We start from the raw sequence: 17649 nt of genomic DNA on the forward strand, positions 1-17649 counted from the left end.
AAGAAGACAAAGAAGATACAAATACCACAAGGCTCGAGCTAGGGTGGACAGTTGGATTTCAGCAATAACTTTCAGTGGAAATGGTCTAAACATGTCACACAAAAGGCAGAGAGTGGCAAGCTGGAGAAAAATCATGGCCTATTCTTCTGTCTGTAAGAAATACCTTCGACACAGGATGTAAGTGGACTGAACGGGAAAGAATGGAAAGGTTCCATAAGTTCAGTACACAAGATAAGATCAAGGTGGCCACACAGATATCAGAAAACAAACCGGACTTTAAATCAAAGTCTCCTACAAGAGACAGAGAAGGATATTACTATGACTACTCAATGCCATCGAGTCGATGTCATCTCACAGTGACACTATGGACAGGGTAGAGCTGCCCCTGTGGGTTTCCCAGACTGCGAATTTTGAAGGGAGTAGAAAGCCTCATCTTTCTCCCGAGAAGCAGCTGGTGGTTTCAAACTGCTTAAATAACAGGGTTATTATCTAACCTTAGAAGAGGTAATATCAATAATGTGCCACAATACACGAAACAAAAAAGACTAATATGGCAGTATAAACAGGCAACTGCAGTAACAGAGTAACAAACCTCACTTCCAATTATAAACAGAGTATCTAAAAAGATCATCACAAAGGGCATTGAGAGCCTTAATAAAACCCTACGCAAATTCAATCCAATGGACATATGAGTATACGAAATACTCCACCTAGCACTAAAGCAACACACATTCTTCTCCAAAGTTTGAAAACCCAGAGGCTCAGGGTGCTAACAGGGTCACAGCTGGCTGTTTGGGACTGGGAGATTGGGTGGGTAGGGGTTTTACTCTGACATGTGTATCAAGTACTAGAAATGGAACAACACAAAAAGAATGTTGATGCATTATGATCAGCGAAACATTCACTGAACAATTTTTGTTGAAATTGTAAAATGAGAAGCTTAACTTACTATGTCAAATTCCTTCCAAACTCAATAAGACACGAGTCAAAAAAGAATTAAAATTAAAGAGCACTGAAAGACATACACTAGAAATTTCAAAAGTTCTGTTTCAGTGTTTCTTGACTTTCAGTGTTCATTGGCGATATTGACAATAAAACCTAACTCAAACCCATGGTCATGGAGTCCATTCTGAATCACAGAAACTCTGTAGGGCAGAGTAGAGGTAGCCATACAAGGTTTCCGAGGCTGTAGATGTTTTTTAAAAATCATTTAAAAAAAGCTCTTACAGCTTTTATCACAATCCATACATCCATCCATTGTGTCAAGCACATGTGTATATTTGTTGCCATCATCATTCTCAAAACATTTGCCTTCTACTGAGGCTGTAGATCTTATGGGAGCCTTTGCTCCCTGTGGATAGTAGGTGGGTTTACACCGCTATCCTTTCGGTTAGCATCCCAATGTTTAACCCACTCTGGCTCTGATGTATTGGCTGAATTTTGTCAATATGATGGTCGGTACTACTTGAAATAATACTGCATTAAAAAGATTGGGAAAAAGAAAGATCTTCCAGTGTTTCACTTAGAAGGAAAAGTTAGAAGAGACTTACTATCTTCCATCCACACGCTCAATGTCGAGGGTATTAACTCCACTGCCGTGGATCCTTTCAACATCTCGGTCCTTGTTTAACTCCAGCCCCAAAACCCTTCAGGAAACATGCCAAAATAAAAAGAAAGATTACACTTCAGTAATGACATAAAAATGTCCTTACTTCCCCAAATTACAGCTAGTACAAGAAATGCAAGTGGTGCTTTTATCTTCATCCACATACATCTACAGACATTTACATTTGGTTTAATTTTAAGAACCTGTACACATTTTTAAAATATCTACTTGAGCCCTTGGTATCAGTTTCTCATTTTTCCCCTCCTTCCCCCTTGATAATTTATAAACTGTTAATTTTTTATGTCTTACATTGATCAATGTGTTCTTTCACCCACTTTTCTCTTGTCCGTCCCCAGGCAGGGGGTTATAAGTATGTCATTGTGATTGGTGCCCCCTTCTCTCCCCACCTTTCCCTTACCCTCCTGGTATCGCTACTCTCAGGATTAGTCTTGAGGAGTAAATCTGTCCTAGATTCCTGGTGTTGGGAGCTCTTGTCTTTACCAGTGTACATGCTCTGGTCTAGCTGGATTTGTAAGGTAGAATTAGGATCATGATGTGTGTGGGGGAGCATTTAAGAACTAGAGGAAAGTTGTATGGTTCATCAATGTTATACTGCACCCTGACTAGCTCATCTCTTCTTTGTGACCCTTCTATAAGGGGATGTTAAATTGTCTACAGATGCTTTGGGTCTCCACTCTGCACCCCCCCCCATTCACGTCAATATGATTTTTTGTTCTGGGTCTTTGCTGATGATGGCAACAAATGTACAAATGTGTGCTACACAATGGATAGATGTATGGATTGTGATAAGAGCTGTATGAGCCCCCAATAAAATGATTAAAAAATATATATCAACTACGTACAAATAATTTCTCCCGAAACATTTTCTTAAAATTTAAAATATCTGTTTTATGTTGTTTCTATTAACAGATTTAGAGACTGAAGCAAATTTTTATGAACAAAATGGTATCTGGGTGGGAGGGGATGAGAGGGGAGGGGAAGTCACACGCTGGACGGTAGACAGTTTTTAACTGTAGCAAAGGAGAATACAGCATTCAACCACAGGGAGATTGTGGGGCACCAGCCCCCACAATCGAATGGGTCCAAGGGGCGGTTGTATACTTGAGGCATAAAATTAAAGCGACATCAGATAAGATAAAGCAAAAATTAAAGAGACATCAGATAAGCAGGTGAATGCTCACCTCTGGGACCACCACGACTTCAGGAGCCAGATCGGTGAAAAAGAATATATTTCCAACCAAGGCTTATATACACTCTAGGGGTGTGTAAGCCCCCTTTATTACAGGTAACCACATACATAATAGGAAGAGGTGGGCATATGCGTGACTAGAGGGGGATGATTTAGGGGTACACATGCAATAGGAAGGGGTACTAGAGGCATACATGTGTCAGGAAAGCACATATGTAACAAAATGGGCGGCTCTAGAGTCAAGATGGCAGCCTAATCTTGGTTGTCACTGAGCTGGCTTGACTTTAGGTGTCTTTGGGCTCTCCTTCAGGGGAACAATCCATTATCCTTATCAGAAGAGAGTGGGCTCTGCCTATGGGTGGGACAGACTATAAGGTCTGATTGCTCTAGATCGCTGATAAGCTTCAGGCAGATAACCTCCAAGTGTATAGTCAGCACCTTAGGTTTGGCATTCTGGGGGGACAGCCTGAGGAATAACTTTTTGGTTTCCCACAGGAGGTGGGTGCAAAACGGGGGAAACAGGGCAAGGCATTGGGAGGTTGACAGGAGTTAACAGAGGCAAATGCTATTGTATACACCAACCTGCAATAGTGTTGAGCCACGAGTAGATACCTAGACAAACATTCACCCACATGTAAATAGTGCAGGAGTATACCCGTGTATATACATAGATCTGACAGTATATATTTGCAAATGTATATTTACCTTTGCTATAAATACACCCATGAATGTGGTGGAGCATACCTGGGGGACCAGGACCAGTCTCAAGGGAGACAAGGGCCTATTAGCACACCATAGTTCACAAAGATAATAATGTTGTACATCCCACTTGGATGAAGGGCAAATAGGGTCTTAAAAGCTTATTATTAGACATTTAAGATGCATTCACCAGTCTTTCTCTGTCTGGAAGAATGAAAGATAAGGCAAAACAAAAGCACGTAGAAACAATTAGTCCAGTGCACTAAATGTAAAGGATCTTGCAAAAACCAGTCTCCGCAACTGAGAGCCTAAGAACTAGATGGTGCACAGCCACCACAACCAACTGCTCCGGAAAGGGTCACATTGGAAGATCGTGGATACACGGGGAGAAAAACATGGAATAAAATTCAAAATCTTAGGAGACCAGGCTTACTGGTAGGATAGAGACAGGCGGACTCCCAAAGACTATGTTAGTCTCCTTTCAGGTTAGGAATGGAACCTTGTGATGGAATTATCTACCACACACGATCAGAGCTGCAGCATCTACCCAAGGACCAAAATTCAGAGGGTTAGGAAAGAAAACGAACAGGAAAAAGTTGAATAAGAGATGGAAAATTGAGGGGATTGGAATGGATGAGTTAAACAATGTGTGAATTACTTGTAGAATGTAAAACGGATGTACGCTCTGCTCTGTAAATATTCATTAATTCATGATAAAAAGTTTAAAATGAAAAAGAAAATACATTAGCTATCTTTTGACAAAACACTTCAATGATGACACCTAGTGGTCAAAAATTAAATTACAGCATTTAGGGTTGTTTTTTTTAAAATTTCCCTGAAGTATTTAAGTAGCCCTGATACCTTACAAACACTTGGAAATATAAAATGGGTATATTCAGCTCAACAATATTTAATAAATAAAATCAATTAAATATGTAAAAAGAAAAATTATCAACAAATAATGGAACTAAGACATGAATAGAATTTCTGATATTTAAAGGCTAACCATCATTCAGTTATGCAAGCCAAATACCTGAGAAACTTTGCTGATTCTTTTTCATCATTTACTAAATCCAATCAATTAATAGGTACAATTAATTACTAAATCCAATACAATTACTAAATCCAATCAATTAATAAGTACAATCGATGTACTTCTTAAATGTGTTTCATGTCTTTTCACTTTCCCCATTTCAATTGCCACCACAAAAATGTGATATTGAATGTTAATTAAGAAATGTTATTAGAATTTACCTGAACTGAACCAGAATACGGGGTGAGTGATGGTCTGAACAGCTATCAGAAAGGCTGGCAGTTCAAACCTATCCAAGGAAAGGCCCTGCCTTCCGCCCTGTAAGGTCACAACCTTGAAAACGCTGGGCAGCAGTTTCATGAGGTTGCTGTTAGAACTGGCTGAATAGCAACAAACGATACCCAGGATAATATTTAAACTCATTATAGATCACAAAAGATTTCTATTTTAAATAAAATAAAAAATACTCTGGGCATGTCAAATTGAGCTTGTTTTTGTTTTCTAATTTAAGGACAGCACCTAGTGTTGGCAAACGTACAAGTGGCCGCTTTCTTATATTTACAGGAGCAGTACAAATAAACATTTTGGAGATCATTTCAATTTCAAGAGGCTAACTTAAAGATATCCATGGCCCTTTGTCTCCTGGGAGACAGTTAGGTCTTAAATTCAAATATCCAATCTAGTAATTATTAGCTGTCTGGCCCTGAGCAATAACTAAGTTACTTAGTGAGAGGCTACTATTCATTGACATTGTATTCAGTGGTTAAAAAGTGTAAGGGGAGGTAACACAAGTGGCAGGCAGTATCACAAAAAGCATTTCCTGCATTTGCCCAATTTAACACAGCTAAACCTCATTTGAACCTGGATAGTGCTTCTCTAGAACACAGTGGTTGTTGAAGGATTTTGTGTCAACTAGACATTCCTGGCTTTGAGGGAAGTCAAACCTGTGCATCAGGTTCCAGGCTGATGGCACCTCCTCTATGGTCTAAGAGTGTGAGACCCTGGGAACCGCTTATGCTCTCTGCCCCTTTGCCCTCCTGCTTGCCTGTACTGCCACCGACGCTGAGTGCCGCCAAGGTTCCACACACCATGGAGCCGCATGACTGCACCAACCTGCCTATGGTCTTCCTGCACGCTGTATCACTCACTGCATATGGCTCCAAAAGTCTGAAAAGGGACTCAGGGGCAGTATCGGTCTGATGCACTTGAGTTGGACTCATATAATTACCTCTCGATATAAAGCTTTTTCTTATATGTTGATTAGTGTCACTGGATTTGTTTCTCTAGACAACCTGGCCTAACACAACCAGTGAATCGCTATATGATGGTCTGCAATAATGCTCTTCAATGTTTTCATCAGAAAATAACTATCCTAAAATTTTCCCACTTGTGGTAGTCACCTAATCTGGTGTCAATTTAAGGATTAAGAGTGTAGGGGTGGAGTCTAGGCTGTCAATCTGGAGAGAGTCAATGAGACCTCTGTGTGGGCATGGCCTTCTCCTGAGAATTCTCGTACTTCTTCTTTGGAGGTGGTAGACACTTCTCTCTCTCTCTCTGCTACTCCCTGGGAGACATTGCAGAAGACAAGTCACATGGATGCAACCAGACCTCGGAAGCCAGAGAAGCCACAGAGAGACCCCTGGCAGCACTGAGATGCTGACAACAACACTGGACCCAAAGACTTTCTACCCACTGGCTTGTGATTGTCCTGCATTTGGCTTCATTGTATGTGTTTGTGAGTTTGAAGAGGACTTTATAGATTGGTTATTAGACATATGGGCTAATATCAGGCTTATGGCCTTGGACTGAACTGGCTTGGGATGTTTTCTCAACATTCAATTGCTCTTGTATATAAATCTCTTTTTTATATTCAAGTGTGTTTATGGATTTGTTTCTCTAGTCTACCCAGACTAACACACCACTGAAATCATCATTTCTTTCTAAAACCTTTTCTATGTGATGCTTTTGCAGATGACAACAGAAATATGTGCTTTTTATGGCAACTAAACATTATCAACATAAATAAAGGCAAAGGAAAACATTCCTTGCTTGAATCCCCTCCCCCAACATGTTGTCATTAGGTGCCATCACATAGGGTCTGACTTATAACGATCCGACAAACAACAAAGAAACCTGCCTGACCCTGCTGCATCCTCACAATCGTCACGTCGAATCCACTGCCGCAGCACTGAGGCGCTCCCTTTACTTTTCCAAGAATGATGCCTTTCTGCAGAAACTAGCCTCGCCTAGTTTCAGTTTGTCTTCCTTATTCATTGTCCTGCTCTCACAGGTATTTGAGGTGGCTGAACATATCATGGTTGGCTTGGGTCAAGTGGCATCTTTGTCCTCAGTGACATCTTTGCTCTTTGACATTTTAAACACATCTTGTGCAGATTTGCCCAGTGAAATATGTCATTTGATTTTTTTTACTTCCGCTTCCACGAGTGCTGACTGTGGACTCAAGTAAAATGAAAGCCTTCATGGTGTCGGAGGAAGGGGAAGACAGCTGTCCCAGGACTGTTGAATTGTTGGGAGGCAGACAAACATGGTCTTGCTACATTAATGCCCTGCATTCTGTATTAAGATATGTAATTATTCCGGCAAACCTGTGACTGACATTCTCAGTGAATACTATTGTAAAATTTCCCTGACAATTACCCCCACTATTTGTATAGTGTTCATCCTTGAAAGGACTGACTTTGCACAAGTGAATAATTCAGGTACTGTGATATGGAGTTAGCCTGCATTTGCCCAATATACCTTTCTCAACAGGCCTTTAAAAAATTAGCACCAGGGGCTAATCAAAGACAAAATTAACAAAGATTGTTATGCTTCAGGGGGATAGGACTCTCTACCACAAATTAACAAGAAGGTTTTGAAAAGGAGCCAAAAGCAGAAAGAAACGACAACATAAATCTAGGAATGTGTTTAGGGCTCACACTAAATCCTAGCTTGAACTAAACAACAATTAATTCTTACATCATGGCCCTTCTCGATATTCACCCTCAGGAACAGAATACAGAAGATATGGGTGCTATAGCAAAATGCAGTGAAGAAATTAGATGGTGTCTGGCAATCAGATAAAATAGCATCTGGAATCTTAAAGGCTTGTCTCCAAACAAGCAGCTATCTATGTGAGATGTCAACTAAATCCACATGGAAGAAGCCCACCATCATCAGTCGCCGAAGATTGTAAGTCAAAGGAGGGGGCACTATCAGAGCTTAAATTGTGCAAATCTGGTTCACAGAAGGCTATGGATGACAGTGGGAGCCCAAGATGCATTTCTGGGAACTACTCAGGAAATAAACCTCCGGTGACTTCCCTCGATCCATGAAGGAGGGATGGGAGGCAAGTGGTGACTCCACAGAGTGCACTGGAGAGATGACTGTGAAGATCAAAATAAGCCTGACTTACACAGTTAGGACGCTGTCAGGTGATTCCCTCTGATGTATGTGGGCCTGATCTGGTTTTCAACATTTTCTGCATTTTGTTTGTTTGTTCATATTGGCGTTTATCTCAGAGGTGTTATGTCATTAGGGTCACCCTCCTGATTTGTGCTAAATATGTTTTCCAGTCTATGAAACCCAGGATTGATGAACCTACAGGGACAGCAAGTAGAATAAGGGTTTCGGGTGGTGTGGTGGGGAGGGAGTATGGTGGTGGCGGGGTGGAGGGGGTAAATGGGAGCCGATGTCAAAGAGCCCAAGAAGGAAAAGAATGCTTTGAAACTAATTGTGGAAGCAACTGTGCAAGACTGTTTGATGTTATTGAACTATGTAATAGGATTTAACTATGTAATATGTATTAACTCCAATTTAAAAAAAAAGGAAAAAAGAGAAATTCTTGACAACTTCAGTCTTTCTCAATTTATCATCATGTTATCTATTGGCTAGTTGTGAGAATTTTTAAGAAACATAGCTTTAATATATTCACTTATATGAATACTAATTTTATGTGTACCCAATCTCTCACCTCCAGTTGTAATTTTCTATCTTCAAAGTGATCCCCCACATGATGATTCTTCTGGCTCCCCCTTTTCAGTTCATTCAGTCTGTTCTTCTGCAAACAGTGTTCTGGGCAAACAGTGTCTCGTCTCTCCCTCATGAACCACATTATATTAAAAATGTTAAAATTTCTTCTGAGCACCAAACTCATACATGCACCTGTGTCCTGGACTATCCAAAAGGAGTATCATGACAAAATCAACATGGCGCAGGTTAGCTACCCTATGTGCTACAAAATTTGCTGGAAATTTTGGAAAACCCAATTTTAGAGGTTGTGGAAGACTCAATTTTAGAGCATATCACCATCATATACACTGTTATACTAGTCATGTATTTGAGAACCATTGTTGATTCTTTTTTCATCATTCATATATCCAGTCACTTTCCATGGCCGACTGATCAAATCTTTTTAAAGTCTACACTCTCTTTATTACAACTACCACCCAGAATTCCATCAAGCCTCTCCTGGTGAATTGCAACGGCAAGAGTTACCTAGGCTGGTTCCCAGGCTGGCCCTCAACTTCCAGCCATTCTCCAGACGCAAAATGCCATCCAAATCCAACCCACGCCAACAGAGCTGACTCTAACTCGCAGTAGATCTGTGCTGGGTGTCTGACGTGGAAATCTTTACTAAAGCAGAGCCTCATCTTTCTCTCAAGGACCAGCTGGGTTTGAATAGTCAACAGCCTAAGGCTTACCCAACAGTGCCATCAGGTCTGCAAGAGGCAATCAAATCCCAACTCCCTGCCATCTAGTTGATGGTGACTCATAATGCCCCTATAGGACAGGGTAGGACTGGCTCTGTGAGTTTCTGAGGGTGTATCTAGTTATGAGAGCAGAAAGACCCATTTAATCCTCTCAGAGGAACTGGTGGTTTTGAACTGCTGACCGTGTGGACTGCACCTCAATGTGTAAACACAACGCCATCAGGACTCCTTAGTTATTATTTATTCTACCCTGCATACCTCCCAAGTTATTTCTCATTTAGTTTCTGCCTACTACTCCAATCTCTGGTCAATAGCGCCTGTCTCCAACTCTCTTCACTAGTCACGCTAAATGTTTAATTTCTGGCTTATGGTCCTACTGTACATGTAACTCACTAACGACCAATGAGTGAATGTTTGCAAGAAAGTTTTTTCTTGTGAGTGGGTGCTTGTGTGTGTAGGGTGTTAAAAGGAGGAAGAAAGAAAGTAAAATGAAAATGTATCCTCATGTAGAATCATTGTGTCTGGATGTGAACTCGTTTGCAAGCCCAGCCACCTTGCTGTTAGCTGTGCTCGAGTTGTTTCCCACTCACAGTAATCTTGTTTGTGCAAAGTTTTCAGGGGAAACAAAATGCCCACTCCAGAGGGTTTCCAAGGGTGTGCCCTTTTGGAAGCACATCAACGGACCTTTTGACCTAGGCGCCTCTCAAAACCAAACTTCCCGCTTTTGATCCCAACCCATACTGACTCAATTTTGACTGCGAAGAACTATCCCTTGGGGTTTCCCAGACTTTATATCTTCACAGGAGCAGACAGCCTTATCTTCCTGCCCCGGAGCAGCAGGAGGATTTGAACTGCCCGACTTGTGGTTACAACTCAAAGTGTGACCCACTACACCACTAGCCGCCTTTTTTCTCACTGCCATCGAGTCAATGTCGACTCTACACAACAGGGTAGAACTGCCCCTGGATTTCCGAGCCTAAATCTTTACTGCCTTACTATCAGTCGCCTCTGAATGCGGTTCAAATCCGCAGTGAGGGCCTGTAAAGAGCGCTTAACCGTTTGCGCCACCATGGCTGCCTCTCATGCGCCCACAAGCTATTAAGTTCTACGAGTATATAAAAGGCATCCAAGTTCTCAACAACACAGGAAGAAGCAGAATACAATGTCGAGTTGAGAGGCGAGACAGAGAGAATGGGGCGGAAAGATGTGGAGCAAGGACCGGATTTTAATTGGCCGGTTTGTAAAAGTAAAGTATTCGTTACCTCCGTGTGGACTCTGCTCGGCGGAGGTGCAGAGGGTCGTCCAAACCGATTTGCCGCGCTGTTAAAAACCCAAGCATCCCGTCCCTTCACCGCAACTTGAGAACAGGACGCCGCCATGACAGAGTTCGGAGGGGGCGGGGCGCTGTAAGAGCCGTGTGTTCATTGGCCTAGCCGTAGATCAATGTGACCAATAGTCAGCGGCGTTGTTTCGGGGTGCGGGAAAGGAGGCGGGCTGGTCTCCGGGGGGCGGGGTCAGCGGCGGGGGCGGTCCTTCAGCTGGGGCCGGCAGTCGGCCTGCGCGCTCCCGGTGAGCCTGGCGCGGGCGGCATGGCGTGGTCTCAGCGTTGGTTTCGTTCGATGTGGCAAGCGCTGTCGAAGGAAGTGAGGCAGCACGTGGGCACGGACCAGTTCGGGAACAAATACTACTACATCCCGGAGTACAAGAACTGGAGAGGTGAGGGCCACACTAGGTTGAGGCTGAGGTGAGTGGCTCGTCCACCAAAGCCACGCACAGATTTAGGATGTCACTGGAGGGACACCTGGAGTTCCTTCCCCCACCGCGCCCGTCACTCTGAGCGCCCAGCCTTTTCCCGGCCTGGCTCTGGGTTCCAGGCTCCGGTCGCCGAGTGGTGTTACGCCCCCGCCCGGCTCTGCGGCACTGTCCCTGCGTCCCAGCGCCTTGGTGGCGCCCGGCAGCAGCTCACCCCCTTCCTCCGGGCGCAGCAGTGCTCGCCCGCCAAGGACCCTCCAGCCTGGGGCATCGCAGACAAGGGCACACCCTTGGTGGCTCCGGAGGGCTGGCAAGTGGAGTTCTCTGCTCAGGTGTCCCTCTTGTGACTCAAGGTTGAAATGTGTAACTGAGGAGGGGTGTCTTGAGCGTCTCCAATTTCCTCTTTCTTACCATCTTTGGCCCCGCGGGCCACCATCCTCCCAAACCTAAACAAAACTTCTCAGATGTAGATCCATTCACCCCGAAAGTGTGACAATGAGGTAACACCCCCCCTCGCCATGTTTCGTGTTTTCTTTCCCACCAATTTGCATTCCAAGAATCCTATTAAGTTCAGTTCGAAGAATGTGACTCTGTAAGAGCAAGCTGTGCTTGCGTAGTATTCTTCACGAAGTAGAGTTGGGAAGAAACTGGGCATTGACTATAGAAGATCAAAATGATAGCATTTTCTGTAATTGTGTTTTGTTTCTATTTTGGTTTATCTGATGTATTTGTCATTAGGCTTGATCCTCTAGAATTTTTGTTAGATATATTTTTTTCTGTTTTTCAGTAAATGAAACCCGGATTTATGAACCCATAGAAACAGCAGGTAGATTAAGAATTGGGAAGGTTGTCCAGTGGGGGAGGGAAGTTCAAGTGAGCTCATGTCAAGGAGTTCAAGAAGGAAAAAATGTTTTGAAACTGGTAGCAAAATACTGCTTGATGTGATTGAACTATGGAGCGATATATCTGTATTTACTCCCAATAAAATGTTTGGTTTTCTTTTTTGGAAAAAGTGGGACCGTGATTGTCCATCATGGGTACACCAGGTAGTAGCCATCACAACCTCGTCTGTTTGTTCATCATCACAGAGGAGAGCTCATTTTTTGGGATCAGACGGGCATGAGTTAGAATCTCGCCGAATAGTTGGGCATCACAGGCAAAGTGTTTCCACTCCTCAAATCTCAGTATTCTTCTGTGAAAGTTCCCGATAATAATGGCAATAATATTAAGACACATGAAGCCTTTTCCAAAAATATGAAATTTCAGGCACTTAAAAAAATTCCAACAGTTTTATTGGCACATAATTCACATATATTTGAATAGTTCAATCGTTAATCACATCAAGGGAAATAGTAAAATCACCACCACATCCATCCTAGAGCCTTGTCCACCCCTCCACTTCCACCTCCCCCCCATTACATCACCTTTAAACTGAATTGTGCAACCAAGATCCAGTTGTGCTTCCTACCCCTTCCTGCCTGTTTACTCCTGCAATCCCCTTTCCCTCCCTATTGCCCATCCCCTACTGCTGCAATCCCTGAACCCGTGTCAGTATTATCATTATACATCCATGTCGCCTGTGCTTCAAGGATGGGAAACCTCAAGAACAAGGAAAGATATCACATTAAGGTGGAAAAGATAAGATCATATTAGTGTAATGGCAAAGATACAAACGATGCTTACGATGGAGACATCCACTAACATTCAAAAAACCAGGGGAGAAATTTCTGTTATGAGGCAACTAAGAGATACATGCACCCAGTGCATATTCAGGTGGGACTTATAGGGAGAACAAATGGCCTGGTGTCAGTTCAGTCCCGAATAATAAAGATTACAATGGTGTCTGCCGGATAGTAAGACAGGGTGGGACTCTTGTCTCTGGCTAGAGCCGATCTGCCAGCAGCTGTCTGACTAGATACTCTATAGATGGGTTTTGGGCTCTCACTCTCTGTAGCCTTCTACAAATTAGGTGTTCATAATTTTAGCTCTGATACTTTTCACCATATTCTAATTTTTGTAATTGTCACCTTTAGATCACACACGCTGGTGTGCTCCTTCTGTGTAGACTTAGTTGGCTCCTTGCTTAGATGACTGCTTGTTTGAATACAATCCTTTAAGACCCCAGACACTGTTTTGACTGATAGCTGGGTACCATCTGCTTTCTTCACCACACTTTGCTGTAGCACCCTTATCTTCAGTGATTATTTCACGAAAGTGAATGTTGAGTAGGGCCATGATGTAAGAACTCAATGGCCATAAGTTGGAGCTAGCTAGAATATAGTGCGAGCCCAAAACACATTCCTGGATCTATGCTTTTTTTTTGCTGGAACTTAGAAGTTAATACATATTGTCACATCATTCTTTAGTTCAGTCATGTCAAACATAATTGTACAATTTCATCCATTACCAGTATCCAGACATACTTTTCCTTCCTGGACTTCTTGACATCATTTCCTTCTTAGCTATCTTCCAGCCCTCTGTATCGCCCCTCCCCACAAACCCTTGTTATATTTTCTTTCCCTATAGGCTCAATGCCCCTGGGTTTCATTTATCAAACACCAGAGAAACAAGTAGGGTGCACCTCTGAAATACATCCTGTGATACACAAGCATTAGCAAATTATAACAATGGCCATCACAGGATTGCCAGAATAGTATGTATTTTAATACGGCATACTGGGTGTTGATTGTCTGCCAATCAACAGTATACCGCTCTTGGTATAGCTGTCTTCTGCTTCCTCAGATACCTTGTGCTTTCCCACTTAAGTCCTCAGGTGACAAGTGTGTCAGAGGTAGAGTCCCCGTATGGGATCTCACGCAGCTTCTGGAGCATGCTGTGTACTCCAACCATGCAAGATTCAGTGTCCCAGTGTTCTTTGGCACTGACCTGGGTTCCTAGGATGCCCCCAAATGTCCTTGGTCAAATCTGCCTACCCACTGCTTGCCACTAAAACACTCGTACCTAGTGTTCCCAAGCACATCTTCAGTCTCTCCTCCCCACACTTGGAAGTCAGTCCCCCCTTCCCTTCCCTCAACATGCATGCATCTCTGTTTGCCCAGGCTTGACCCTTCCCTCTCCCCTCTCCTGTGCTGCCCCTCCCGTCAGAAAGCCTCATCCCTCTGTCAAGGCTGCCTCCCTCTCTGGGGACCTCATCCCATATCCGCCTGGCTACCACTCAGCAGATAGCTTCCCCTCTATCCCCTGACCATTTGATCTCAGCTCTCCTAAGGTACCCTCCGGCCAAGTGAGCCACACTGTACCTACCTGGAGCAGAAGATATGTGGTTCATTGCCACAGGTCTGGCTCTTTATCAGGCTGTCTGGTCCCCGGCTGGAAGACTGGATGCCCTATGAGCCTCAGCTTGTGCCCATTCTGCTGCTTGTCCCTTACTGCGTGGACTCGCAGTATGTGTCCTTTTGTGATTGGCTGACTTCACTCAGCATAATGTCTTTCAGATCCCTCCATGAGTTCAGGTGTTTCAGGCTTTCATTGCTGTTTTTTAGGGATGCGTAGTATGTACCAGAGTTGTGTTTTTTTTTTTAATACTTTCCTATTGATGGGGATATAGGCTGTTTCCAGCTTCTTGCTGTTGTGAGCCATGCTGCGATGAACATGCGGGAGCAAATGTCTGTGATCTGGTGATTTCTTTTGGGTGTATGTCCAGTAATGGTATTGCTGGGTCATAAGGTAGTTCAGTTTTCCAGGCACTTCTTGTAGATCCTTCTTTCATCAGAGAGCAATGTATCCCATGATTTATCACCCTAATGATTTTGCTTAGGATTTTCCTGGAACTTATTTTAATAGAGTAGACTTGTGTCCCCAATGATCTTCTGCTTTCTGGCAGGGCAGGGAATATATGCCTTACCTCTATTTTTTTTTAACCTTACCTCTTTTTGTTGCTGAGACCTTCCTATTGTATTTATCTATCACAATTTGTTTGATTACCTGTTTGTAGAGATACAAACCATGTACCGGTTTTTAAATCTCTTTGGAATAAATACCTAGAAATGCAATGCTTGTGCCATATTGTAAATGCATATTTAACTTTCTTATGCTACGGGTAGAGTGGTTGTATCATTTTATATTCTAACTGGCAATATTCGTACCCAGTTTCTCCACCCATTTTATATTCATACCCAGCTTCTCCACTTATTTACCAACACTTAATATGGTAAATCTTTTTAATTTTAGCCATTCCATTGCATTGGAGTCCTGGTGATGCATTCATGTGTTTGCTCAGTGATTTTAATCTATAAGTCACTCTACGGAGAAAGATGTGTCATTTGGCTTCCCGAAAGATATACAGCTTTGAAAAACCCGTGGGCAGTTCTACAGTGCCCTATAGGGTGATGGTAAATTGGAATTGACCAGAGACAATAGGAATACCTGCATCCTCATCTTCTGATTACCTCTGTTATTACAACATTAATTTTAATTCTCTTACTAGTTTTATTGGCACATACTTCACATATCGTGTAACAATAATTCACTAATATTAAGAGTTGTGCAACCACAACAATTTCAAAACATTTCGTACTCATTGTACTCCCCAGATTAATCCAGTTACTCTCTGTGGATTTTATCTATCCTGGATTTCATATACAGAAAACCATACAAAACAAAAGCAGGATACTAACAAACAAACAAACAAACAAACAAAAACCAATGACTAGACAAAAGAGAGAAAAACCTCAATCAAAAAGAAAGAAAATATTAACAATTGAAACAACTTTAAAATGGGTCATGCAACATGCCCTTGTTCTGTTCACACAACTACCTCTCGATCCATGTACAGATTCGTGTAAGTAAGCACAATGAAGTGTTCTGGATTTCCTTTTCTGTGTTAGTCTGGATAGACTAGAGAAACAAATCCATAGAGACTCATGTGTACAAGAGAGAGGTTTATATAAAGGGTAATTGTACATTAAGAAAGCATCCCAACCCAGTCCAAGTCCAAGCCCATAAGTCCAATATTAGCCCATATATCCGATACCAATATACCGTATAAAGTCCTCTATAGACTCATGAAACACATGCAATGAAGCCGAGTACAGGACGATCACAGGCCAGTGGGTAGAAAGTCTTTGAATCCAGTGGCGTTGTAAGCATCTCAGCGCTGGCAGGGGTCTCCATATGGCTTCTCCAGCACCCAGGACTGCATCAGGGTAGGTCCATGTGGTTTCTCCAGGATGTCTCGCAGGGAGTCAGCAGAAAGAGAGAGAGTGCATGTCTCCCTCCTTGGGGAGCAAAATACAGGAGTTCCCAGACTTCTCTGAATTGACAGGCTAGATTCCACCCTTACACTCTTAATCCTCAAATCGACACCAGATTATGTAACTACCACAGTTTCTTCATAAGGCAACCCATGGTTTGTTATGACCCACTTAATCAAATGCCTTTGGATAGTCGAAAAAACAAGCAAATATCTTTCTGGTATCCTCAGCTTTCAGCCACGATCCAGCTGATACAGGCAATGATGTCCTTTTGCTGTTAGTAACTTAGAAAGTTCCTGCTGTCGAGTTGATTCTGACTTACAGTGGCACTGCCGGACAGAGTAGCATTACCCCTGTGGATTTCTGAGACTGTAAATCTTTAGAAGTAGAAAGCCTCATTTTTCTCCCATGGAGTCGCTGATGGTTTCAAACTGCTGACCTTTTCCAGTTAGCAGTCAAGTACAAATCATTTGTGACAACGAGGGAGCTTTGTGTTGCTGTCACTACTCATGTTCAGCCCCGTAGAGTCAGTTCCAACTCAAAGGGACCAAACTTACAACAGAATGAAATACTACCCAGGACTGCCCATTGTTGCAGTTACCACTTCAGTCCACCACACTGAAGGTTTTGCTCTTTTTCACTGACAGATGGCACTACGCTGATAGACCCCATGCCCTGGGAACTGAGGAAGCCACATGGAGACCCTTGCCAGCGCTGAGATGCTTATAACACCACTGGCCTATGATCTGCCCACTGGCCTGAATTCGGCATCATTTCATGTGCTTCATGAGGCTGAAGGAGAACTTTATAGATTGGTATTGGACATATGGGCTAATACTGGACTTAAGGGCTTGGACTAGACTGGGTTGGGATGTTTTTTCAATGTTCAACTGCTCTTGTATATAAACCTCTTCCTCATACACATATTAGTCTCCATGAATTTGTTTCTCTAGTCTACTCAGACTAACACAGCCATGGTATATCTAATAATCCTTGCCAATTCAAATATATCAAATTTTCTTTGTTTTTCTTTATTCATTTTCCAGCTTTCCCATGTGTATGAGGTGATGGAGAACCCATGGCTCGGGTCAGGCATGCTTTAATCCTCAAAGTTACATCTTTGAGCAGGTTAAAGAACACTTTGCAGCAGATAGACCCCATGCAATGTAAAACAAAACCATAAAAACACCAAACTCACTCCAAACTCCCTGCCATCGAGTTGATGCTGACTCATAGAGATCCCAGAGGACAGAGTAGAACTGCCCCTGATTTTCTGAGACTGTAACTTTTTAAAAATCATTTTATTGGGGGTTCGTACAACTCTTATCACAATCCATATATCCATCCATTGTGTCAAGCACACTTGTACATTTGTTGCCATCATTATTCTCAAAACATTTGCTTTCTACTTGAGCCCTTGGTAG

At 42.7% G+C, this 17649-nt stretch overlaps 2 protein-coding genes across 4 annotated transcripts in view; one reads left to right on the forward strand and one right to left on the reverse strand.

Moving 5' to 3' along the window:
* ERCC8 (ERCC excision repair 8, CSA ubiquitin ligase complex subunit) overlaps positions 1–10654 on the reverse strand; it is a 58468-nt gene extending 47814 nt beyond the window's left edge. For 2 of the 3 annotated variants that reach the window (XM_075541064.1, XM_075541063.1), the window contains exons 1-2: positions 10523–10566; positions 1551–1646 (exon numbers count right to left, since the gene is read on the reverse strand). Coding sequence is in view for 1 of the 3 variants with exons in the window: in XM_075541062.1 (XP_075397177.1) it covers positions 1551–1646; positions 10523–10599 (173 nt within the window). In the remaining 2 variants the exon portion in view is untranslated. Of the gene's footprint in view, positions 1–1550; positions 1647–10522 lie in introns of all 3 variants that reach the window. The other variant, XM_075541062.1, reaches the window with a different exon arrangement.
* A 137-nt stretch (positions 10655–10791) lies between these two features.
* The window catches only part of NDUFAF2 (NADH:ubiquinone oxidoreductase complex assembly factor 2), a 198576-nt gene continuing 191718 nt past the window's right edge, over positions 10792–17649 (forward strand). The window contains exon 1 of the mRNA XM_075541066.1: positions 10792–10976. Coding sequence (XP_075397181.1) covers positions 10850–10976 — 127 coding nt within the window. The 5' untranslated portion in view covers positions 10792–10849. The remainder of the gene's footprint in view (positions 10977–17649) is intronic.

Source organism: Tenrec ecaudatus, chromosome 2 (assembly GCF_050624435.1).
Source record: "Tenrec ecaudatus isolate mTenEca1 chromosome 2, mTenEca1.hap1, whole genome shotgun sequence".
Lineage (NCBI taxonomy): Eukaryota > Metazoa > Chordata > Mammalia > Afrosoricida > Tenrecidae > Tenrec > Tenrec ecaudatus.